Source organism: Danio aesculapii, chromosome 19 (genome assembly GCF_903798145.1).
Source record: "Danio aesculapii chromosome 19, fDanAes4.1, whole genome shotgun sequence".
NCBI lineage: Eukaryota > Metazoa > Chordata > Actinopteri > Cypriniformes > Danionidae > Danio > Danio aesculapii.
In genome coordinates, this window is record NC_079453.1 from 25470784 (window position 1) to 25497936 (window position 27153).

Consider the following 27153-nt stretch of genomic DNA (forward strand, 5'->3'; position numbering starts at 1 on the left):
CATATTACAATGCTGGTCTATGACCACTTGAGGGCAAGTTGAATGTGCATTTCTCACAGTATATAGATAGTAGTAGTATGAATCTATTTGTTATTTGAGCAAGTGGTTGTGTTAAACTAAATTAAAATATATTTTAAAGGATAAAGGATTAGATCATTTAGAGAGCACATCTTTAATATTTTTACTAGTTTAAAAAACTGATTTTAAGATAATACATTTAAAAACAAATGAAAAAACACACGCACATCTAATCTTGAAGGTGATTTTGAAAAAAGTTGATTTTGTCTGTAAGTAATGACACATTTCAACAATCAGTCTCCAACAAAAAAGCAATCTGAAGTATGTGAATATTATTTTAACAAAGCTATCAAACTGGAGAGCAGCCAAAACAATGCCAGAACAGTAAGGTCTGCTATAATGCTTTGGGTCACATGAATTTGTCCAATGACTAAAAATGTGTCAGCTTTCAAAAGCCTCCAATAGGCATTTTCTGATTTATCCACTTTGAAGGAGGGTCGAAACTGACAGAAAAACGTGTGTTTTTATGTAACATATTAGTACTTACAAGACATGCAGTAATTGAATTCAGAAGTTTAAGTTTTGCATATTAAAGCTGTAATATAGCAGCTATATTTCTTGTTTATCTCAGTATTTAAATTCATAGTACTGCGATATACAAGAGATATCTCTCCGTTTTACTAAATAAAAGAAAAAGTTAATTACTAATGTATTACAGTAGTAACAATGACTGAAGCAGCTATGTCGTATTTAACTGATTTGATTTTTTATTTACCACTAATTTACAGTGTACAGTTTGAGGTTAACCCCGCGGGCTTTAGGACCCAGCCGCGCTCGTCTCCAGTTCTCCATGGCTTTGTATGTTTACAGTGAGAATTGTATGGCAGGAATTTTCTAACATCAAATATTTAAACATCATTTGCATCGATACAAAAGTCCCAATGGACACAGGGATCCTGTGACACAGGTAAGCCACCAAGTAACATAGTCTGTTTCTAACCATGCTTTTATTCTACAGTACAGAATCACTCTTTGTAAAGCAAAATGACTGTAACGGCGGCGGCTACTTACGTCTCACTAACTGTTAGGTTTGTTTGTTTTATTTTACCGAGCTAAGTGTTTGTTTAAATGCAACTCTGTCACTCCATAAACAAGCTTACTCACTCATTCACATCAATGAACTGTGTGTGGGCTGCTCTTCGTCAACTTTTAAGAGTTTCAAAAACTTTCGCAGCGCTCACTAAAAGTGCAGAAAATGAACTTCACAAATCTAAATAATAACGTCAGTTGTTTAGCTGTATGTCACGTCAAACTTTAACTGTCGTCGAGTCGTTCTCTAAGGTAATTTTTAAACTGATTTTCTGAAGCCAGTTCTGTCGAGCTTTTCATTTCAAACTTGGACAGAAGACGTTTGTTAGATGTTTTTTTTGTTAGCCTTGTTAAAATTTTCCTCGTGGCTTAGATATTTCTAACCAAGCTAGATGTTTCAAGGTGCACTCAATGAAGGCCTTAATATTAAACGTTGCTTCATAAACATAGAAAGCATGTCCGTCGACATACATGATGCTGTTAACTAAGTACAGTTAAACTGTGGTGACCTGATATTGATGACTATACTATTGACACGAGTTTATATAGGGTGATCAATACATTGTCGCAATATTGTGAACATTTTAGACATGCACAGTTTTCTAAAGAAATATCCCACATTAAGATTTATTAAGATACATTTCAATACACGCGTACAAAGTATACCTTCAGTAAAATATTTCATTTATTTACCATTTATTTATTTTAGCTAATTTTCAATTAATTTTCTTAAGTTTATAATATTTGCACCCTTAATGGTTACCAACATGTGTGTTATTTGTAATGTTATTTGTTTTGCGGGAACGATTGCATAAGCTAATAATATACACTTTGTGTAAATATTGCATTATTAATAACTGTAGGGTACACCAGCATGTACTATGATTGCAGCATAAATAAGCATCAGCAGAATGTGCACTACCAATTAAAATATAGTATATAATATATATCCTCAAATCAGTGTGAAATTTTGTTTTCATTTTTGAAAAGTTTCACTCAAACAATTACAGTCACAAATGCAAACAAACACGCACAAAAGCAGTTAATTTATCAGTCATTATTATATAAATTATTATAAATGAGAAGGAGGAAAACATACACAGAACAAAACACATACAAGTAAATCTGCTCAAAATTTCAAAATGCTTCTCAGCATTTCTGTAGCTTAATATTATTTTCCAGTGCTGAAAATCACAAAGGTTTGACTGTTTAGAGTAACTAATGTAGCATCACAGTCAATGAGAGTGGAAAAATACATCAGACAGGGGTTCACTGGCGGATAATCTATTATTGACCGTGGTTAATGTAACACCCACCCTGTGGATGCTTCACTTTGTCACATGAATAGCTCGACAGAATGACTCACTTCCTCTTCTCCATCAAACTGAAGCTCTGGTGTCAAATACAGCCTTGACAAGTGATTTTTTTTTCTGGGTGCAGCCACATGCTGCAGTGGTACGCCACAGGCCTGCATTCATGCAGCAGTGCAGCTGTGGAATCAGACGCTGAGTGGTCCTTTGTTTATTATTATAAAACAGCAGCAAAGAGTCTTTATCTCCTACAACTCTACAACTAGATAAACACACGCAAACAGTCAGGAGGAAATCTATCTATCTATCTATCTATCTGTCTGTCTGTCTGTCTGTCTGTCTGTCTGTCTGTCTGTCTGTCTGTCTGTCTGTCTGTCTTTCTTTCTTTCTTTCATCTGTCTATCTGTCTATCTATCTATCTATCTATCTATCTATCTATCTATCTATCTATCTATCTATCTATCTATCTATCTATCTATCTATCTATCTATCTATCTATCTATCTATCTGTCTGTCTGTCTGTCTGTCTGTCTGTCTTTCTTTTATCTATCTATCTATCTATCTATCTATCTATCTATCTATCTATCTATCTATCTATCTATCTATCTATCTATCTATCTATCTGTCTGTCTGTCTGTCTGTCTGTCTGTCTGTCTGTCTGTCTGTCTGTCTGTCTGTCTGTCTGTCTGTCTGTCTGTCTGTCTGTCTGTCTTTCTTTCTGTTTATCTGCCTGCCTGTCTGTATGTCTCTTTGTCTGTCTGTCCATTCATCGGTTTCTATCTATCTATCTATAGATCATTAATCTTCCTTCATGACTGTTTTTCTGCCCGTCAGTCCATATCTGTCTGTCTCTCCATCTGTTTGTATCTGTCTGTCCGTCGGTCTATGTCTCTCCGTTCATCCATCTGTTCATCTGGACAACATCCATTCATATTGTCCGTTTGTATTCTTTCTTTCTTTCTTTCTTTCTTTCTTTCTTTCTTTCTTTCTTTCTTTCTTTCTTTCTTTCTTTCTTTCTTTCTTTCTTTCTTTCTTTCTTTCTTTCTTTCTTTCTTTCTTTCTTTCTTTCTTTCTTTCTTTCTTTCTTTCTTTCTTTCTTTCTTTCTTTCTTTCCTTTACCTACCTGTCTATGATTCTGTATCTCTCCATCGCCATCTGATATCTATCTATCTATCTATCTATCTATCTATCTATCTATCTATCTATCTATCTATCTATCTATCTATCTATCTATCTATCTGTCTATCTGTCTATCTGTCTGTCTGTCTGTCTGTCTGTCTGTCTGTCTGTCTGTCAACTGGTCATCCATTCATCTATGGTCTATTCACATCTGTCTTTTTGTCCATGTGTTTGTATCTTTCTGTGCATTTCTTTCTTACTTTAAGTCTGTCTGTCAGTTCCTATCAGTCAGTCTGCCTGTCTATCTTTCTGCGTGTCACTCCGTCTGTTTGTACAGTATCTCTCTGTCCACCCATCCAGTATTCAGTCACCTGTCCTGATCTATCTGTCTGGCTGTTAAGCTTTCTATCTGTATTTCTGTCTGTCCACCTCCATCTGTCATCCATTCATCCATATATGTCTGTCTTTAAAACATACCTCAGCTTTTTAAGTGACCTTGTGTGTGTGTGTTTTGTAAGGTGTGTGTTTCAGTAGTTCGGATGGAGTCCTCGCGGAGCACAGTGGGTCACTCCCGCGAGTACAAACTGGTGATGTTAGGAGAGGGAGGTGTGGGCAAAAGTGGTGAGTAACATGATTCTCTTTTTCTTTTTCTTATGTATTTTTTTCACTTATAACTTACTTATACACTATGCAAAAATTGTCTTATTTATTACTATCACTTTGACTGCAGTTGTTTTGTCCGTACACTCTTTTTCTTTTGTATTATATATTACACTCACGGCCACTTTATTAGGTACACCTTACTGGTACCGGGTTGGACCCTCTTTTGCCTTCAGAACTGTCTTAGTCCTTCGTGGCATATTCATATTCCTCAGAGATTTTGGTCTATATTGGCATGATAGCATCACGCAGTTGCTGCAGATTTGTTGGCTGCACATCCATGATGGGAATCTCCCGTTCCACCACATCCCAAAAGTGCTCTGTTGGATTGAGATCTGGTGACTGTGGAGGCCATTTCACTACAGTGAACTCATTTTCATGTTTAAAAAACCAGTCTGAGATGATTCGCCCTTTATGACATGGCATGTTATCCTGCTGGAAGTAGCCATCAGAAGATGGGGACACTGTGGTCATAAAGAGATGGAAGATGGTCAGCAACAACACTCAGGTAGTCAGTGGGGTTGACATGATGGTACTAATGGGCCCAAAATGTGCCAAGAAAATATCCCCCACACCATTACACCACCACCACCAGCCTAAACCGTTGATATAAGGCAGGATGGATCAATGCTTTCATGTAGTTGATGCCAAATTCTGACCCTACCATCCGAATGTCAGAGCAGAAATCGAGATTCCTCAGACCAGGCAACGTTTTTCCAATCTTCTATTGTCCAATTTTGGTGAGCCTGTACTAATTGTAGCCTCAGTTTCCTGTTCCTAGCTGACAGGAGTGACACCCAGTGTGGTCTTCTGCTGCTGTAGCCCATCTGCCTCAAGGATTGATCTGTTGTGCATTCAGAGATGCTCTTCTGCAAACCTTGGTTGTAACGAGTGGTTATTTGAGTTACTGTTGCCTTTCTATCAGCTCGAACCAGTCTGGCCATTCTCCTCTGACTTCTGGCATCAACAAGGCATTTATGCCCACAGAACTGCCGCTCACTGGATATTTTCTCCTTTTCAGACCATTCTATGCAAACCCTAGTGATGGTTATGCGTGATCCCAGTAGATCAGCACTTTTGAAATACTCAGACCAACCCGTCTGGCACCAACAACCATGGCATGTTCAAAGTCACTTAAATCACCTTTCTTCCCCATTCTGATGCTCGGTTTGAACTGCAGCCATTTGTCTTGACCATGTCTACATGCCTAAATGCATTGAGTTGCTGCCGAATGATTGGCTGATTAGAAATTTGTGTTAACAAGCAGTTGTACAGGTGTACCTAATAAAGTGACCGGTGAGTGTATATTAATAGCTTGTACTAGGCTATATGTGATTGCTCTGTAGCAATTGCTCTAATTTCATTCTTTAGTTTGTTTAGTCACATTAAAGAACTTGGGTGACACTTTCGATGAATTCCAATAGAAATGTTAGTTAAGTTAATTTACCATGTTTGTTTATATTTGTTAATGTTAGTTGTTCATATTACAGTTTTTCTCAGCCACTTTGGTGCATTTCTCAAAACACTATTTACATTTGCACTACAGTTTATGCATTTCTCAAAATAATTAGTCATTTGTGCATATCATAGTAGCAGTTTCTCATTCCCTCCAACAAATTGCAAATGCTTTTGGACGTGCATCAATTGATTTCATACAACCCTCTGCTGTTTCTAACATTATCAATTGCTTATGTCATGTCAGTCAAAATTAACTAAACTTGTGAATGCTGAATAGTCATTCCATATAAAACTAATAGTCCTCATTTCACTACTTGTGTCATTATTTTGTAAAACAATATAAAATCTTTTTTTTTCCTGAAACTGTCTTTTAAATTCAACAATTTCATAAATGATTTACAGACCTATGTGTGTTGTAGGTTCAGTTCCAATTTGTACTGCAATATTGTTTACAGTTGTGCTTGGCTCTACCCAAAGGAAGTTTATGTTTGTTGTAAATAAGTGTGTATTTATTCTTTTGCACAAGGCTGTGAATAAATTAGAATTGCAAAGAGCATATGCAGTAAAAATGTGAAGTACATATTCAGTGTCTTGTACTGAGATACTGAGAAATGCAGTGATTCTTACTTTACTGTAATTTTCAAATGGCTGTGCAAATAGTATAGTGCTGTCTTGAGCATTTTCAGGAAGTGTCACCAAAATCTGACTTTTTTTGCATTGGAAAAAATTAACAGAGTAAACTCCCATAATGAAAACATAACAAAGCCAGTTGACTATCTTGTTCATAAACAATGGTGTCAGGACATTTCATCTTGATTACAGACACTTTCATTGACATGACTACTTGCTTTCGAGGAATGAACTATCCATTTTGAGCAAGTGACACGCTTTTGCAGGTTATCAACTAGGTTTTGTAGTAATGGTTTTAAAAAATGCATTAACTGTTGTGCAAATGTTAATAGTGTTGTAAATAGTGCACAGAAAAACTGTAACTCGCAGTGCATACCAATAGCTATACTAGTAGACATGAATTGCTTACAGTACATGCAATAAATGCAATATGCAATAAACAGTAGGTACAACTAAATTCATTAGATAAAATAAAAATAATATTAAATATGAAATAAAATGTGCATAAAAAATTCTTGACCTAAAAAGACTTAATATACTAATTTCAAGTTTTTTTTTTCCTGTGCCTGTTGTGTTTTGAAGTCAAGAATTTTTTATTCTATTATTTTTAAATTAGTACACTAAACTAATTCCATGGTTTAATTTTTTTCCTGTCCCTGTCATGTTTTTAACTCAAGAATTGATCTCTGTGTATAGTCCAGGGCGTTGCTAATCATAAAGCTCTACTGGGGCACGCACCCCCTTGAACCCTTGAAAAATAACAATTATAATATATATATATATATATATATATATATATATATATATATATATATATATATATATATATATATATATACATTTTTTATAAATATTTATTATATATATAGTTATATCCTAAGATCATTTAAGAAATCTTTTGCATGAATGTTAATTTCATTTGAATGAAATTCTACAGACAATTCAATAAAATACAAAAAAAGATGTTTTATAGAATTATCTGTTGTCTTAGACTTGACACATGGCAGAGAATTAGTTTTGTTAAGTCTTGCCTCTCTTACTCGTCATCCCTTCTTTTTGCTTCATACGAAAAAATCTATCAGGAGGCATGCTTAGTAAGATCACCACCATGTTGTATAACTTTAGTTTTGTCGACTTGCAAAACAAAAAAGGCTGTTACGCCGGTTTTACAACGCATGAGCAGCGCGTGAGCAGCAAGTAGCCTGCTTTTTTGGCGCGCATGTTAACTACCGGAACTCGCACCGGCAGAAGAGCAGCGCGTGCGAGAGGCGCTTTCACCTGCGTTGGGTCGGTTGCACATAGAGAATAACGTTTTTTACCACTCTTAATAAATACACTTGCATATGAAGTAAATCATATCTCAATGCATTTACTGGGGCACTGGAGATTTTTAAATTGGGTCTAACGACGCCCTGGTATAGTCCATTTCACAAAAAACAATGCACATTTCAAAGCAGATTTACTGTAAACAGTTTAACATAGGACTGGCCAATATTTAACAATGATATATTTTATCCAATAAATTTAGTGGTCCCTATATTGCATTTACCTTTTTCTGCCAAATCAATCAACATATTTAATGTAATGTTGTCTCTGTGTCTCTCATTTTATGGCAAGTTACATGGTGCCAGAGACATTGGGATAGTTGCTCCATTTACTGGTTGAAATCTACTCATAAAGATTTAGGTCATATCGGCCTCCTTTAAGTAGCTGCTAGAAAGTCACTTCATATGCTTAAACCCCCCAGTGTATGAGCTCGAGGTGACTGTGGAATGTAGCAGTAGAAAAAAAACCTCATCCCCCCTTTGCCTTAATTTTCAGCTCTTTCCTCTTTTACCATTAGTCTTTAAAAACATTTGTTAAATCAAGTCAAATAGCTTTTTTCAGAAGCATTGAAGATTTTGTTCACTCCTAAATTTAAATGCCGCCATCATTTACCCAACCTCATGTCATTCCAAACCCCTATGGTTTTTGTTCGTCTGTTGAAAATGTCAATATGCTTTTAATTAAATCTACAGCTAGGACAAATCTTGTTGTCGATCTCAGTTGTAAGAGCAACAAATAATAACTTGACTTCTAGTCGCTCATTTGGAAAAGTCGCAAAAGGTAGATTATTCTGATGAATCATCTGTTAAACTGCATCCCAATCATCACAAATACTGCAGAAGAACTACTGGAACCTGCATGGACACAAGATTCTCACAGATCAGTCAAGTTTGATGAAGGAAAAATCATGGTTTGGGGTTACCTTCAATATGGGGGAGTGCGAGAGATCTGCAGAGTGGATGGCAACATCAACAGCCTGAGGTATCAAAACATTTGTGCCGCCCATTACATTACAAACCACAGGAGAAGGCACATTCTTCAGCAGGATAGCACTCCTTCTCTTACTCCAGTATCCACATCAAAGTTCCTGAAAGCAAAGTAGATCAAGGTGCTCCAGGATTAGCCAGCTCAGTCACCAGACATGAACATTATTGAGCATATTTGGGGTAAGATGAAGGAGAAGGTATTGAAGATGAATCCAAAGACTCCCGATGAACTCTGGGAGTCCTGCAAGAACAAATTATTTGCCATTTCAGATGACTTTATTAATAAGTTATTTGAGTCATTGCAGAGATGTATGGATGCAGTCGTCCAAGCTCATGGGAGTCAAACAATATTAATTCTTTTTACACTGCACCATCACTTTATATTCTATACTGTACATTATTTCTGTTAAGTGACAAGACTTTTGTCTAAGGAAGGTCAGACCTTACTGTCTTAATTAATTAATTCAAAATCAAGGCATGATCATTTTATTTTAGTAAATTAAGCATAATCTAGAGGCCTTTGCCTTTCATATAAGCCACTTCTGATACCAAATGATCAACTAGAAGTCAAGTTATTATTTGTTGTACCTAAAACTTGGATTAGCGACAAGACTTTTGTCAGGTAGTGTATTATTATTCTATAAAAATAAAAAAAAGAATAAGAATAAAATAAAGCTATACATTTTTTATTTCATACATTTAGATTTTTTTTTTATTGTGGAAATCTGTGTGTCATTTGTAAATTATATAACACCAACACACACTAACTGATCCAGTGGTCATCAGCCAAAAATAAAAAGACATCTTTTAATAGTTTAGCTATCAATCAAATAATAAAAAAACAACAACAAAGAAATCTAAGTAAAAATTAAACTCCAAAAATGGGAAAATAAACTAATTAATATGATTAAAATACAAAACTACTCCTCAAAGTAATGAAGCAGAATAGGTTTTACAACCTTCCTTTTTTGAATAATCTGAATTCAAACATGCTACTCTCAAACTGATTGGAATGGTCAAACAAGCATTCTGACAATTAAATCTCCCTAATTGTAATTAAAATCCCACAGTACAAACAACACTTAAACAGTCACTCTTTAAATTAAACAAATATTATTTCCAGCTTTCTTGTCAACATGAAGTGTTTTGCAGAGATCGACTTTTGTGCCTAATTTCTCCCTGCTATATGGCATGGTTATTTTTGTCTGCTGCAGCCCATTATTGTGGTCAGACGGCAGCAGCTCTCACAGCCACAGACATACAGTAGAGTCTCAGCCAGACAATAAGAGTGTGGGTGTTGGCTCACTGCTTCAGTCTGCTGGTCATGAAGGCGCAGGTGCCCAGCAGTTTCCTTCTCCTGTTGACCAGCAGACGAGAACAGGTCAGCTGATGTGAAGGATCCTCAGGCTTTGCTCTCGATGTTTGAGCGAGTGCTGATACTCTCTCTTTTATATCTCGGTCTCCATGTGAACAGAGCAGAGCAAACACGTAGCGACAGCAGGGTGTGTTTGCTGCACATGAGGGAGAGCGGGGAGATGTTTACTCTCCTCTCGCTGAATTTCATGATACCACAATTATGTAAGAGCTGTGCCTGTCTCTTTCTCTTTGTCTCGTAGCCATCATCATGCAGTTTATAAGTCACAGGTTTCCAGAGGACCATGACCCTACCATTGGTAAGGAAGTCCTAACATTTTTAAAAAATTTTCAATCAGTTTTTACAACCAATTCCTGTGGCTACACATATCAAGACTAAAATTTAGCTCCTAAATTTGGTGATTTAGGAAAAAAAATGGGCATGTTAGACCTAAATTTTTGCTTTAAATGTGTTTTAAAAAGCGTTTTAGCACTGACACTAGCTTCTAAATCAGTGAAACGTTAGGAGTAGTGAAGAAAATGCCTAAGTCATTGAATCCAAACCAGACATTTTACTAAAATTAAACTGCAATCTGCCTTGGAATGAAAATTTGGATAAAAATGGATTTTTAAAGGTTTAAAGGGCACCTATGATGAAAATCATCTTTTGTAGGCTGTTTGGACAGAACCGTGTGTAGGTATTGTGTGTCCACAGTAATACTGGAGTGATATAAACACAATAAGTCTCTTTTTTAAACTTTCCTGACATTAAAATCGGATCCAAATCCCTCCCATTTTGAAGCCCGCAGCAACATGACGAATTGATTGACGGCTGCATATTAACATGTCTCCATAGTAACGCATATAATATCATCAAGACAGCATGTGCGTAAAGCAACCAAGATTAAATGATCTGTTCAGATTTCTGTGATCAGCAGCACCTTAAGAATGAGTTTTACAAGTTTAAAATGTTTCTAAAACAGTGCATGTTTGTAAAGCTTGATTTTTACTTTCGCCTGGTGCCGCATCGTGCACTTCCGCTGACTGCGCACGCAATGGGATCAGTGCTTTTTGAAATTCAGCCAGAAATAGGAAGAAAATTTATTTTTTCACTCAAGACATGATGAGATGTTTATAGAAGATGCCGTATTGGACAGATGAGGCTCACACATAAACATTTACTCAAAGAAGGACAACCCAAAAATGTTAATATTGCAACAGAAACCAAACTGTTAAACATATTCTTGTGGAATACCCTATTTTTTATGTTATCAGAAAACGTTTTTTTTTTTAATCTGGAGAGACTTTAAATGTAATAATTAAAATTAAATGTAAGAATTTTTATTGTGAATCCTTCTACAGGGTTTCTGCGGGGTCTTAAAAAGTCTTAAAAATCTACTGAAATATTGAAATAAATCTACTGAAATATTGTGTTGTAGGTCTTAAATCTTTTTTAAACAGGCATTATTTTTCCTTCATGTGTTTCATGTATTGCTACCCAATCTGGGCAAAACCCATACAATCACCAACAATTTACCCTAATAAAACTTTTAACTTTTTATTAAAAAGGTAATTTTTAACTCTATTTACCATAATGGTTTAATTATTTTTCTTATAATAACATTTGTTTAAAGTGCTTCATGTATTTACTGCTGAGAACACTGACCTGGATAGATGGTTGTGCATAGATTTTGTTTATTATAGGTTTTTAAACTTTTAAAACATTTGAATTTTTTTTTTTTATTTTAAAGAAAGTTTATGTTGGGAAAAAAGTGTATAGATACAAGTAGAGCTTGCTTGTTTTTGCACAATATTTAAAATATTTTGCTTAGAAATATCTAAAATATTAAACATTTCTATTTTTGATTTATTATTGTATTATTTTGGATTGGACAAATAAAAATCTTTTCCATCTGGGCCATTTAAAAAATTCCCTAGCATTTATCCATATATGAGTCTAAAATTTCATTCATAATGGTCCAAAAAATGTCTTTAAAAGTCCTAAATTTAATTTGGTGAAACCTGCAGAAACCCTGTTCTAAAATTGTACAGTCTTTATCAAAAGTATTCCTTAAAAACTGTTTTAGATTTTTACCTTATATATTATTATTATTATTATTATTATTATTATTATTATTATTATTATTATTATTATTATTATTATTATTATTATTATTATTATTATTATTATTATTATTAATAATAATAATATTTATGTATTTTATCTTGTGTATTATTTATTACTGTTAATGACTTTTAATTGTTAGACTATTTTTATAGAAAAGTGGTATTTATAAAATGTTGTAAACATGATCTGTTTTTTTTTTTTTTGCCATGACATAGCCAGAGAAACTGATAACCCCAATATAAACCCACAATTCTCTTCACTGTAAAAATTGTTGGGTTCCACACAATTGATTTGTAATACGACAACATGAAGGAATTAAGTTAGCTTATTAGTTTTTACAAAATTAATTGAACATAAAACAAACAAAAAAACTCAAGAATTATGTTGTTTCAGCTCATTATAAATAAGTAGTTTGAACAAACAGTCAACATCCTTTTTTTGTGTACATGTTCTAAGCCTTGTTGGATTACCTTTTGTTGTTTTGTTTATTAAAAGAGAGGAAGAAAACCAGTTATTTTTACAAGTCAGTCTTGTCAGGTGTTGAGAAACAAAAAATCCAATGCTGAATTTATTTAGTAGAAAATTATAAGCAGTAATATTGTAAAATATTTGTACAATTTCAGATGGCTATTTCTATGATAATATATTTTAAAATATGAGTACATTATTGTACTGTAAAGCAAAACTGTCTTGTGTGTGCTTTCACTTTTCTTAGAGGATGCCTATAAAACACAGATCCGCATAGACGATGAGCCTGCAAACCTGGACATCTTGGACACAGCAGGACAGGTACAGTAGGTGGTGTGACGAAGATGGTCACAGAGAAAACAAAACAAAAATCAGGCACGCAGTAAACACTTTGTTTTGCAGACTACAAGAAGATCAGTTTCCTTTTAAAATATGCCTCGCTTCTCTTTTTCTGTTACTCAGTTTTGCGGTGATCACTTCACAAGACATTAAAACTGGCCAGGCATGAATCTTGCTCCTCTGACTCAGCATATTTTTCCTCATTCGATCACTCAGCACTGTTATACATTTCATTAGTCATCCCATCATCATGGGTTTAATGAGAATTTGCCTGCGGTAGAACGATGTAGTGTAACATTGCTGAGATATTGAAAGATTGTTTCGAAATGTATTGCTGGCATAATGTTGACTACAAAAGAAATTTGGACCTGAAATAAGCTCTTGGTTTTTAAAATCAAACAAAAATCTTGTCGCAAATCCATCAAAGCCATAAGACTTACATGTTTGAAATTTCCTCTTTAAAAAGCTGCTCAAATAATAAATCCTGTGTTGAGAATGAATTTACAAATGTATGTTTTCATATACAGATTGCCCCAACGTAAACTGTTGTAGATGATTTACTACATGCCTTCAAGTTTATAAAAGAAAAAAAACCTTTTAGTATGATTGTAAAACACCCACTTTCATGTTTAATTGTTTTAAAGGGTCTTGAAACACCAAAACACTTTTTTTGAGATGTTGACAGTCATATATGTGTCCCCTGTTGCTAAAAAACACTATCAGGACATATATATTTAGCTAACAAGTGAAAATTGGTTGTATTTGCGTTGTTTAGAGCAAATTCATTCTTTCGGTTTGAAAATAAATTTTGACGTTACGGCGATGAGATCATTGTGTAAATTCCAGCGTGGAGATTGGCAGTCTATACCGGCTGGTACAAAGTGATGTCATTGAGTTTTTAGCCCATCTGTTCATTAGTTCATGAGAAAGACTTAGTACGAACTTAGTACTCTATTGTGAACGAGATGCCACTTCAGTAAAATGCATGATATAGCTTTGAAGAATCTTTTTACTGTTACAGTGTTCAGAAAGACGCCATATTGTGTTGCCAACCGTAATGCAAACAAGTATTAGAAGAATTGTTTGGAGACTTGGGTCATCAGTGTTGTGTTTATAAATTAGGAAGGTTTTGTATCCATTTCCCTTTGATGAGAGCACAGCATGTGGACCCACATGTGGATTACAGTGGTCTGCTAACACGTGACAAAAATATGTGTGTAAGGAACATTTCTTACTGGAGAGCTTTTCGAATCTGGAAATGGTGAAATCTAGATTTGCCGCTCATCTTCTTTAAAAAAAAAAGACGCAGTTCCAGTTCGTGTTGATTGTCCTGTCTCTACGGATTTGTGATCAACGTTCTTTGTTTGTGTTTATTCATATGGCAAAGTTGGTTAGTATCGTCAGCAGTACTCTTTCAGTATTGAAAGACATACATTAGTCAAAAGGATTTAGTTACTAAGTTTACAGTCATATCATTACAATTTTATGGACTGAAAATCCTCCACTTTCACACAGCTTTCAGATCTTCTTTAAAGGCTGCTTTCCGAATCACTGTCTATCTCCCCTTCGTCTGTGTTTGTGTTCAAAAATCAGCACGTGCACATAATGAAATTTCCATTTTCATGCAAGCTCTGTTTGGTTCGAATAAAGTCTTTCTCAGAAATTAATGATGAAAACTCAAAGACGTTAGGTTGTACCAGCCGGTACAGATATCCAGTCGCCACACTGGAATTTACACAATGATCGCATGGCTGTGACGCAGCTAACCGGAAGAACGAATGCAAAAACAACCAATTTTCACTTTTTTGGTGAAATATATGTGTCCTAATAGTGTTTTTACCAACGTTGGACACATATGTGTTTTGGTGTTTCGGGACCCTTTAAATCTACTAGGCAAGGAAAAGTTATTTTTATAGCTAAGTGCTTTACATAAACATGAGTAAAAGAAACAAAATACAAGTATAATTAAAACAACAAAGAATAAAAATGTTTAAAACAGATTAAAATGTGTTTTATTTTTGTTATATTAATATAACACATGTATATCATATACTAATGTTATATTATATAATGTACATTTTATATAACACCTGCAATATAAACCTTATATTGAATAATTATTCAGAAAATAAGGATATTTTTTACATTGTTGTTAGTAATAATGTTTCACGATGAACACTTGATTATGCATCGTTTTTTGGGGAAAAAAGGTTTAAATCTCACTTTCAAATGTTAGAATGAGCAGAAAAATGGTCTTCGAACAACTAAAATTAAACAAGCACACAGGAGGAAAAGGATTCCTGAATAAAGTTTGATAAATAATTTACAAATTTATCAAGTGATCATTGTCATATTCATAGCTTTGTGTGTTTGTTTTGAACCAGGCGGAGTTCACGGCGATGCGTGACCAGTATATGCGAGCAGGTGAAGGTTTCATCATCTCATACTCCATCACAGACCGCCGCAGTTTCCAGGAGGCTCGTCACTTTAAGCAGCTTATCTACCGCGTACGACGCACCGTGGATACACCTGTCGTGTTGGTGGGCAACAAGTCTGACCTGGTCCATCTCAGACAGGTGGGAGGCTCTTCATATTCAGACTTTATTACATACTATAATGTTTAATAATGGAATCATGAATTATCCCATCGACACAACATACTATTGACTATAATGAGATTGATAACTGTTTTAAAGGACAACCTATACATTTACATTTATGCATTTTGCAGATTCTTATTTGCTACATTATTCATACCCATTTTGTTCATCATGGTAACCTTCATGAAAATGATTGAAATATGAAAATTAAACAACCTTTACTAATGACTAGATCACTTCAGTCTAACTTTCACTTTTGTGTGATCCAGTCATTGGTGTAAACTGCAGACGGTCTGAATTAAAACATAAAATCCACTTTCTGGCGGTAGGTGGTGCTTATAGAAAAGCAGAAAATACAAAAAGAAATTTGGGATTTCTGACCCAAAAATATTTGATACAAAATTTAAATTCTGTTATCATTTACTCACCCTTTACTTATTTCAAATCGGTTTGAGTTTCTTTCACATGTTGAACACAAATGAAGACATTTTGAAAAATGTTGGAAACCTTTAACCTTTGTTCCCTTAAAGGGCACATAGTTTACCCTTTTTTATGATTTAATATTAATATTATGGTTCTTCTGAGTGTGCCAGTTTAGGTTCAGTTCAAAACACAATTCAGATTTTTCTATTATAATGTGTTATAATGTGTCATGTTGGGGGCGTGTACATAGCTCGCTGTTTTAGGGGTGTGTTGCATCATATGAAAATTTGTTTCAAATTCCCGCCCAACGTAACAAGGGGGCGGAGCCAAGAGCTACCCCGCTCTGTGTTTGCAACAGACAGGCAAACAGAGAGAAGCAAGCAGCAAGCATGAATGAGAGGATCAGCATTCAGCCATACATGTACGCCTTGGACACAGACCAACCAGAGAGTACACAATTATTTGTGTCTTTGTATAGTTTTACAGCCAACTGTGTGGTAGTTTAAAGTTCCGAGCGTGTACACCGAGACTAATAACCACGCACACTGAATTAACTTGACTGAGGCACCGGATGACCCGCTTAGAGCCACGACACGGAACACCAGACATGGACATTCGCATTTTATTTAAAATGAAGCTATTCGAATGGAGCTCTGTGGCGCGGCAGAAACATGAAGTGTCCCGAATTCTGGCTGGGCGCCGCGGACAGCCGCCGACTTGAAGCTCCGTTGTGTGTACCCTGATAGAAACCTATGTTTAGAATTCTAAAATGCATGGCGCTGCGCGTCGCGGAACGGCGCTTTCTGGTGTGCGACCTGCAGGCAAGTTCATTATTTTATTTCCAATGGAGCGACACTCACGTGAGGCAAAGGCGCTCGCACTTTCAGCTGTACCTAGTTAAGATCACACTCACAGGGAGCTTCTGTGACCTCAAGAAATGCAAACGGCTGAAGTTTAAGATAGACGCAATGAAAAGTACTATAATTCACTATAAACAATAATTCCGATTACAGCGATCATGTGATGAATGCTGGTCTTGTGTTGAGCCCAATGAGCCTTGCATCTAAAAATAAAGCAAGGGTGTTCCTTTAGTAGTGACATCGCTTTGACTCACACGCTGAAAATGGCGGACGTGAAACGACAAACTGAGGATTAAGTGACGCGTGCTGGTCAATCAATATTGGTGGGCGGGGGGACCGCACTCCTACGTCAAGTTGCGGTCGATCTAAAAACCGCTCCAATTGGTCTACCGTTTTTATGTTGTTAAATTGAAAAAAAAGGACAGTGTGTGTTTATATCGCCCAAATATGACGGTCTATACACTATACTTAAACACATGTCTGTCCAAACAGCTTGAAAAGTAGGTTTTTCACCATAGGTGCCCTTTAAACTATAAATGAACTATCCTTTTACTGCTGGAAGGTATATTTAACACACATTTTCAAGTAGTTGTAATTAAATAAACTTTTAATAATAACTAAAATGAGGAAATCAGCTTGTCAATAATTAGTTGAATCAAACTGATATCTCTATCATTTGTACTTCCCTTTTGTACTTCCACATTATAAATGTGCTTATCCATACGTCAAGAATACAGCATTTGTATCTGCAGTTATAACCTGCTTACTAACGTCTGTTGATGTATAGTTAATACTTAACAGATGATGAATTCACTATTTGCTAATGCTTAATAAATCATTCATAGTGTGTAGTTATTATAAAGTGTTACCGAAACAATTTAAGCCATTTCACCAATGCAAGGAATCAGTTTAGGTTTTGATTTTGACCAGCACATTCAGCTGTTTAGTTTTGTCATTTTCAAAGCCACTACCCTGAAGGTCATATTCCTCCTCTCAGCTCCATCCATTCTCCTTCTGTCTTTATGATGCCTGCATTCTCTGCCACAGGGAAGAATCTCTAATGCCCAGAGCTGCCACTATCATGCTTCACAGTGGAGATGATGTCTCATTGTGATGTGCTTAGTTTGATATGCGCCAAACACTCCAGCATTGTGCTGTCTGAGAAAAACACAGAATCACACAGGTCTTCACCTGCCTTTAGGCGAAGTCCAGATAAAATACCATGAGCTTTTCACTCTTATGACAAGTCTGACAGTTTCTCCAGTCTCTGTCATAAAGGACTGCAGCTTCTGAAGAATTGCCGTAGGCCTCTTGATGGCCTCTCTTACAAAAGTTTCTATTAGTTGCATTACACTGAAGGACGTCCCAGTGTGTTTACATTCACAGTTGTGCTATATTTTCTCACCTTTTACAATAGGTTAATTGTGTGTTATGAAGTGTCTTGGAAAAATTTGTAACTGGTCATGAACTGAGAAATGATAATTCCCTGAATGTTTGGACATACATAAGAGGTCACTGAACTTTTTCAGAACTCAAATATTTTTCATTAGTTGCAGGAGCCAATCTTCCAAATCAACAGGTTGTGAAATGAGCCACTTATTATGTAACAATGTGGCTAAACTCTGCTTCTGTGGCTAAACTCTGCTTCTAAACTGCCTGTTTACACTGATTTGTTCTAACAGTAGGTAATTAATAAGGAGCAAACACATGCCTTCAAAGAAACCAAACCCAGATGATGCTCAGAAGACAACAACATGCCCTGCAGTGTCAATTTGAGAAAAAAAAAGCTCTTTGCATTGCCTCTGTTCTGATCCCAACATTACAAAAGAGTGGATTAACTTGGTCATTTGTTTAATTCGTTTTACCAAACGGCAAACTTGCACAAGAGAGAAATTCCAAAACAGCACCAATGGGCTGGATATTTCTGCAGATGATTTACAGGCGATGCACAAATTAAAGAACTAAGATGTAAAATGCAAAGATGTAAGATGCTCTCATTCAGATGAAGGCAGTTAAAACAGGACAGAAAATAGCCTATAACAATCTTAATAACATTACAAGAGGCTTCAGAGAACAGTACAAAATAAATGAAAAATGTTATGACCCTTTAAAAAATGTTTTCACTTTTTCGGAAATAAGCTTATTTCACAAGTCATCCAGAGTTAACCAGTTGAGTTTTGTCTTTTAGCTCAGCCTAGCATACATATTTATAATTTAGGAGTAAGCAGTTGGTTGATTGTATGACCTAGAGAACGTGTCTGTGTTAATCATGTTATTTTTTAAATATTGGGGTACCTCAGGGATGTGTATTATCTCTTATTTTATTTTCTATATTAATGAACTGCAGAGCAATGATGATGATAATCCCACTCTTCTAAAATATGGCGATGATCTGGCATTGGTTTCCTGCCAATTAGAAATGAATAGCTCCTTATATTTAAAATATATTAATAGTATCACAGATTAGTTTGGCAAAAGTTCATTACATCTTAATATTGGAAAAACAAATCTGCTATATCTGCGGGGAGGGGGTCAAACAAAAGTAGCAGATACTAGATTTTATAAACCAGTTATCATAAATGGAAAAATAGTAGAGCAGGTCTCAACTTTGAAGTATTTAAGCACAGTTATTGACAATAAACTGAATTTTCATTTACAGTGCTCAGCATAAATGAGTACACCTCTCACAAATCTCTCATTTAAGTAAATATTTTCTATTGGATGCTTTACAATATTATATTTGTGCATATACATTAGCTTAGTCAGTGCTGAAGCCAAATCTGGAGCTAATCTAACAAAATAACTTTAAAAAACTAGTATCTCAAATTTATATGTTGGAGAAAATATGAAATAACATTTTCAAAAATAGCAAAAATCAAGAGAAACTAAAATATATACAATTTTGTTGAAATGTTGTAGTTTGGCATTTCTTTTGCAATATTTCGCATGAATTTAAAGGTATTATTTTTTCATTTCTAAAGATTTTTTGTGATTTAAATATTATTTTAATAAATATATCTGTTTAATGCAGTGTTTCCCAACCCTGTTCCTGAAGGCACACCAACAGTCCACATTTTCAACCTCTCCCTAATCAAACACACCTGAATCATCTTATCATAACATCAGAAGAGACTCCAAAACCTGAAGTTAATGGGTCAGATAACGGAGACATCCAAAATATGTACTGTTGGTGTACCTTCAGGAACAGGGTTGGGAAACACTGGTTTAATGAATGTATTTTGTTCAGCGCCTCAGTTTCCTCTGCAAGTTGAGAAGCTTTAATGTTAGTACACAGACTTTAAACATAGCAAATAGATCATTAATAGAGAGTGTTCTCACACATAATATTGTTTCATGGTTTGGTAACACAACACTTAAACATAAGAAGAAATTATCGCAAATTATCATTCAGGCAAATAAGATAACTAGTTACAAACAACATTCGCTGCAGATTTTATTAGACTCCTTGATGGAAAAACCAGCAATTGCGATTTATAAAGATAATACATGTCCCCTTCACTCAATTTTTGAAATGTTACCATCAGGACGCAGGCATAAAATTCCTAGAGCCGAAGAAGTGCTTATAAAAAGTCATTTATCCCAATTGCAGTTGTTGTATTAAATTGGATCACTTTTTAATGTGAATGGTGCGGTTTTTAAGAATGATTTGCAGTAATATGCATGTGGCTAATACATTTTTAATTCATGTGGTTGTCTTGATGAGTGTTGCTGTTATGTGATTGTTGTATGGTTGTATGTATGTTACCAGTGTTAAAGATAAATTCCTGTCTGTGCCAAGCAGAACGGACAATAAAGTTTAAACAAACAAACAAACAAATCATTAGGGTATATGGCGAGCTAGTGTTTCTTCCCATACTAATAAACTTCCGTTAAAAGGTTTATGTGACTTTTCAATTTCATAAGGTTCCTTTTACAGCATCGATGTTGTAATGTAATTAAAATACAATGAGTTAAATAGACTTTGGCATTCATTGCACAGTTGCACAGTCGTAAAACGAGACAAAAAAGCTGTTTACTCGCAAGCGCCCATCAGGATCATTGACAGTTGCACAGTCGTAAAACGAGACAAAAAAGCTGTTTACTCGCAAGCGCCCATCAGGATCATTGACAGTTGCACAGTCATAAAACGAGACAAAAAAGCTGTTTACTCGCAAGCGCCCATCAGGATCGGCAGGCTAGCGCAGAAGCTCCATTGAATATACTGGGGTAAATTAAATGTTGGGAAATGGGAAAAATGTTATTTAATGCAGTGCTTCTTGTACAATCTGAGACCCACTTTATATCAGATATCACTCAGCCAGTGGAGATAGCTGATTTTTAAAGAAAACAGACCTTAAACCCGCCAATTTGGCAATGGTATACAGTTCACCGGAAACACTAAACCTTACTGTTAAATTAAAAGTCCTTTAGCACAGGGGTTCACAAACTTTTCAGCCGGCGACCCCCAAAATAACAACGCCAGTGATTCGCAACCCCCAATATACTCCAAGGGGTTTATAGATACAAACTTTGCAAACGCAAAACAGCTCACACACACCAATAGGCCCGAGTCTATTCTTTGTTTAATTTTGGAGAACACCACTCAGAGATCATCCTCTATGTCGTGGCCTGCCTGTAATTTTATTGTATGCGAGTGCCGTAAAGTTATCAGAAAGTTTACCCTGGTGCCATGAAATCAATCTTCTGCCTCTGACATTATCGCTGTGTCTTTAATTGAGCATAATGAGACCGTAGAGGGTGCAATCTAATGGAGAAAAAAAATAAAGTGTTGTTTTATAGAGGTGTCAAAATTAATTGTTTCTTCGGTGCACCGCGATGCAGACAATTGGGTATCGGTTCAGTAATAATCATAACCGGTTATTGTGTACTGACGTCATTTATCCCCTATGTGCTATGTCGCAGTAGCTTACTATGGCGAGGATGGCGAGCACGAGTGTTTACAATGCTCCAACTACTTAAAAACGTAGAAACTGTGCACAATTTCACTGCGTGTGTGTTTGCTGGACAGTCTTTCACTGACACTGAACAGCAGAAGCCCCTATTTCACTGCGATTGAGAGAATGAAAGTAAACTCCATTTTTCTCTCTCTTACTGTGGCCCTTTTGACCAGCTGCTTGACTTTTCTTCTACTTCTGGATACAGACATGAGTGCGCAAGTTTTCTCCACTGCATCATTCATGGATCGGCTGTGATCGCCGCTGCACTGTTGCCATATGTAGCTGACTGATTCCAGCTCAAAAACGATCCAAAACCTGACGAAATGCCTATCCAAAACCACCCAATCTAGCATCACTGCGCCACTGCCGTTTATCAGTGTCACTCATTGGTGAACAGCGCCTGTGAAGTAAAGTATAAAACTGTATGGAAAGCATCGTCAATGCACCGAGATATCAAATTGAACCGAATCAATGGCATGATAATCGTAACCGAACTGTGAGACAAGTGTAGGTTCACACCTCTATTGTTTTATAACTATTAAATACTATTTTGATCTTCTGTAGCAGATGGACAAAATATTCTCATTCTAATAGTTTCTTAAAATTTATTAGATTTTTGGAAATCACCAAGCGACCCCCACTCATTAGCCAGCGACCCCCAGTTTGGGAACCACTACTTTAGCATACTTCCTCATATACCCTATTGAATCAGATTAGACCATTAGCATCTTGCTAAAATTTTGATCATTTTCCTATTTAAAGCTTGATCTGGCTGTAGTTACATTGTATACTAAGACTAATGGAAAACGAGCAGTTCCAATGAAAAAACACTGCCTGAAAAAACAGCTCTGCGTAATATATTTGCATTGGCTCAATGAGATTATAGTTCCCAGCCTGCCTTTTCATTTTCTGTCAGTCTTAGTACACAATAGTACACAAGGGTCAAGCTTTAAATAGGAAAATTATGAAAAAAAAAAGTAAATTTTTGAATAAGATGCTAATGGTCTAATGTAATTCAATGATTTATGCTAAGCTAAGCTAAAAGTGCTCCCGGCAGACCCTGAGATTGGCTGAATGGATTAAAAAAAATGTTAAAACTCAACCATTTAACTCTAGGTCACTTGCAAAACCAGCTTATTGCACTCCCAAAAGTGAAGTGATTTAGATTTCTTAATATTCCTAGGTATTTTTCAAGGAATCACTGCTAAAAGTAGCACCCTAAACTAAAGCTCTATTAATTTTGTCTTTACACTTTCAGGTTTCCGTAGAAGAGGGCAAACAGCTGGCGAGAGAGTTCCAGTGCCCGTTTTTTGAGACTTCGGCAGCATTTCGTTATTACATCGATGAGGTTTTTGCAGCACTGGTGCGTCAGATCCGCCAGCGTGAGGCCGAAATGGTGCGGGACAGCGAGAGGAAAACCCGACGCAGCCATTCCTTCTGGAGTCGCCTTAAAGCCCCCTTCCATAAGAAACAGCAGTCCAAGCACTGACAGAGCCACAAAGGAGGGCATTCTAGGATACCGATGGTTCTCTCGCCTGCAGCTGTATAACAGGTGGTTTGAGGACTGTATTTTATAGATTATTTTTGATTGTTTGCAATGACGCACACTCAATCATGTCAGTTTCACTGTGCAGGACACACTCACTGTCATCATATGGGGCGTGGGCTGATTTACTGATGTTAGAGACTAAGACTGAGATATTAAACTTGACAGTAGTTATTATTTTTCATGTTCGGACAGCATTATACGTTGTAAAATTCAAATGACAAGGGGAATGTACCTCATATTTTAATTGATGAGAATGTCAGAAACATGGAAGGGTTTGCTACAGGTGTTTTTGAAAAGAGGTAAGGTCATGTCAGAGGAAAGATGAAGGCCAGATGAGTTTATGAGAAGAGAGAGCATGTTTTGATGGTAGAAAGAATGAGAAGAGTGTGTAGGATTATGGAAAGAGTTTATGGCAGGAATATTAATCTGCCTGAATAACAAGTACTGTAAAGCTTTTCTATAACGTGGCTGTATTTTTGGTCTCCTTAAAAAGAACTTGCTGTAGTTTTATAATGAAAATATAGATTTGATTTGTAGAAATTGGATGAATTTCGCAATTAAGTGTCCAGGTCGTTACAATTAATAATTGTTTTAAATAGATTTTATTGTTATTTTATTCTTTTATTGGTAACTGAACCTTATTATAAACTCTTATCATGTTTTTAATACCAATTAGAAAATCATTAAGATATTAATTACAAATATTTTCATTGTAATTCGAATAACATTTTCCCTATTAAATGTTATAGTTAATAACATGTTGTACTTTTCAATGTGATTCTCATTATTCTCATTTGAGATACTTAATAAATTGTGATTACTGTAGTACAGTAATGTTTTACAATTTAAAGGCGTTATATGTAGAGTTCAGAAACTATTATTAATAAAATTTTCTGCTACATTTCATCAGTCTGTTCACATATTGGCAAAAATAAGTGATCACATAAATAAAATCTGACCTATATCCACTTTAAATAAAATATATATTTGTTTTATTTAACAATTGCCTTATAATATTGTAAATTGTATTCAATAAATGCATTTACTAGGCATGAAAATAATGACCCCAATACACAAAAACTGCAATAAAAGTCATGCTTTTCTTAAATCAAAATGTTATTGATTATATAATAAATACAGTTTATTATATTCTGACTTGAAAAATGACTTGGACACATTCATGGGGGTTCTGTGAGATTCAGTCAGCTAGGATGCAGTTTTGTTGGGAGCTGAGCTGAATGAAGTATAGATGCAAAAACACTGTATATGATTGACTTTGTGAAATCTGGCTGAGCAATATTCAGGTCCACCTTTAATCACACAGATTGACCGACTTGATTACGTTGGAAAACAAAATTGTTTCCTTTTATACACAGGGTAATTTTTATTCCAGTGGTTTTCTGTAGTCAGTGTGTAGGAAATGACCTTAGGATTTCCTCTTATACATGCTGTGCACTTACTACGCATCAAATCTGAATGGACTATCTGTTTATTTTGCACTTAATGCAAATTCATGTCATTATTTTTGCCGTGTGATTATTAGATTTCATTTTTTTTTTAACCAAAGTGGTTTACTATATTTTCTTCTATTTATTGTCATCAGAGATCGTCAAATAAAATTCACTTTACAAATCTATCAGTCTTGATTGTTATTTTAAGAAAAAAGAAAATTAGGCTGCATGGTGGCGCAGTGGGTAGCACGTTCGCCTCACAGCAAGAAGGTAGCTGGTTCGAGCCTCGGCTGGGTCAGTTGGCGTTTCTGTGTGGAGTTTGTATGTTCTCCCTGTGTTGGCGTGGGTTTCCCCCGGGTGCTCCGGTTTCCCCAAGTACAAGACATAGGGAACAGGTGAATTGGGTAGACTAAATTGTCCGTAGTTCATGTGTGTGAATTAGTGTGTATGGATGTTTCCCAGTGATGGGTTGCAGCTGGAAGGGCATCCGCTGCGTGAAATATATGCTGGATAAGTTGACGGTTCATTCTGCTGTGGCGACCCCGGATGAATAAAGGGACTAAGCCGAAAAGAAAATGAATGAATGAATACTTCTGATTAAGACAATAATTATTGTAGCACTGCTAATACTACTACTAGTAATAATAATAATTATTATTTCTGGACGTCACGGTGGCACATTGGGTAGCAGGATCGTTCTCCCGTGTTCGAGTGGGTTTCCTCTGGGTGCTCCGGTTTCCACCACAAGTCCAAAGACATGCAGTATAGGTGAATTTGGTAAGCTAAATCATCCGTAGTGTATCTGTGTGAGTGTAAGGGTGTTTCCCAGTATTGGGTTGCGGCTGGACGGACATCCGCTGCATAAAATAAGTTGGCAGTTCATTCTGCTGTGGTAAAGGGACTAAGCCAAAACAATGGTGCTAATAATAGTAATTTTTGCAATATTAGCAGTGATGTTGGCATCATGGTGGTGCAGTGGGTAGCGCGATCGCCTCACAGCAAGAAGGTCGCTGGTTCAGGCCTTGGCTGGGTAAGTTGGCATTTCTGTGTGGAGTTTGCATGTTCTTCCTGTGTTTGTGTGGGTTTCCTCCGGGTGCTCCGGTTTCCCCCACAGTCCAAAGAAATGAGATACAGGTGAATTCGGAAGGCTAAATTGTCCACAGTGTATGTGTGTGAATGAGAGTGTGCGGGTGTTTCCCAGTGATGGGTTGCAGCTGGAAGGGCATCCGCTGTGTAAAACATATGCTGGATAAGTTGGCGGTTCATTCCGCTGTGGTGACCCCAGATTAATAAAGGGACTAAGCCGAAAAGAAAATTAATGAATGAATTATTTCTGGAGTGGTGGTAATGATAGTAATTCTTGCATTATTAACAGTGTTTTTTTTTGGCTGTTGTCATTAAAAATGAGTAAGAGTTCACCCCAAAAAAGACATTTCTGTCATCATTTACTCACTCTGAACTTGTTTAAATCTTTGATTTATTTTTTTTCTGTAGAACAAAAAAGAAGAAAACCTGTTCTTCTGGAAACCTGTAATTGACGTCTATAGTATTTGTTTTTATTACTGTGGAAGTCAATGGGGACTTTTAATTTCAATCAGACAGCCCCCTGGGCTTCCAGTCAATTGTCATCTCTTACAAAATCACTGCGTTTAAGATCCGATTTCTTTAAAAAACAGCAATCTTCACTGCCTGGCAGAGATACGATATAAAGTGGGTATCATTAGACCAAACAAGAAGCACTGCATAAAATTCTATTCCCCCCACCATGTCTTTAAAATATGGAAATTTATTTAACCCCAGTATTTTCAATGGGATTTCTGCACTCGCCTGCGGCTAATGACGGCGCTAGCGATTAAACGGTTTTCGTCTCTTTTTACGCTTTAACAGCCAAATGGATGCTTAAGTCTATTTTACTGATTGTATTTTATTTACATTACAACATCGATGCTGTAAAAGAAACCTTATGAAATTTAATATAGTCACATAAAGCTTTCACCGGAAGTTCATCATTAGCTGAAAAACACTAGCTGTGCATATAGTCCATTGTTACAGGTTTTCAGCTTTCTTCAAAACATTTTCTGTTGAATTTATCTGAAAAAAGAAACACAAAAAAGATTGCAACCCCTTGAGTTTAAGTAAATAGTGAATCAATTTGTAATTTTTGGGTGAACTATCCTTTTAAATTGACCTTTTCATTTATTGGCGACCCCTGGTGGCTGATTATATTGAATAGTAAACTATCATAAAATCCATAAACCTTCTGTTATTATGGAAGTAATTTAAATAAATCTCATACAAAATAAATAGACCATTTTGCGTTTGTTTAATGGCTATTTCTGTATAACTCAAAATACTGTGAACTGTTATTCAGGGACAACTCTATGATGCGATTCCACTTTATCCAAACGCGAACTGCGTGTCCCTCCTC

At 35.9% G+C, this 27153-nt stretch overlaps 1 protein-coding gene across 1 annotated transcript; it reads left to right on the plus strand.

Annotated features, from left to right (window-relative positions):
- Window positions 1-841: 841 nt before the first annotated feature.
- Window positions 842-24908, plus strand: rit1 (Ras-like without CAAX 1). The gene is made up of 6 exons (XM_056480468.1): window positions 842-985; window positions 4055-4157; window positions 10213-10269; window positions 12793-12866; window positions 15269-15460; window positions 22984-24908. Exons 2-6 carry the CDS (start codon window positions 4076-4078, stop codon window positions 23212-23214), a joined length of 636 nt encoding a protein of 211 aa, XP_056336443.1. The 5' UTR covers window positions 842-985; window positions 4055-4075; the 3' UTR covers window positions 23215-24908.
- The last annotated feature ends 2245 nt before the right edge of the window (window positions 24909-27153 follow it).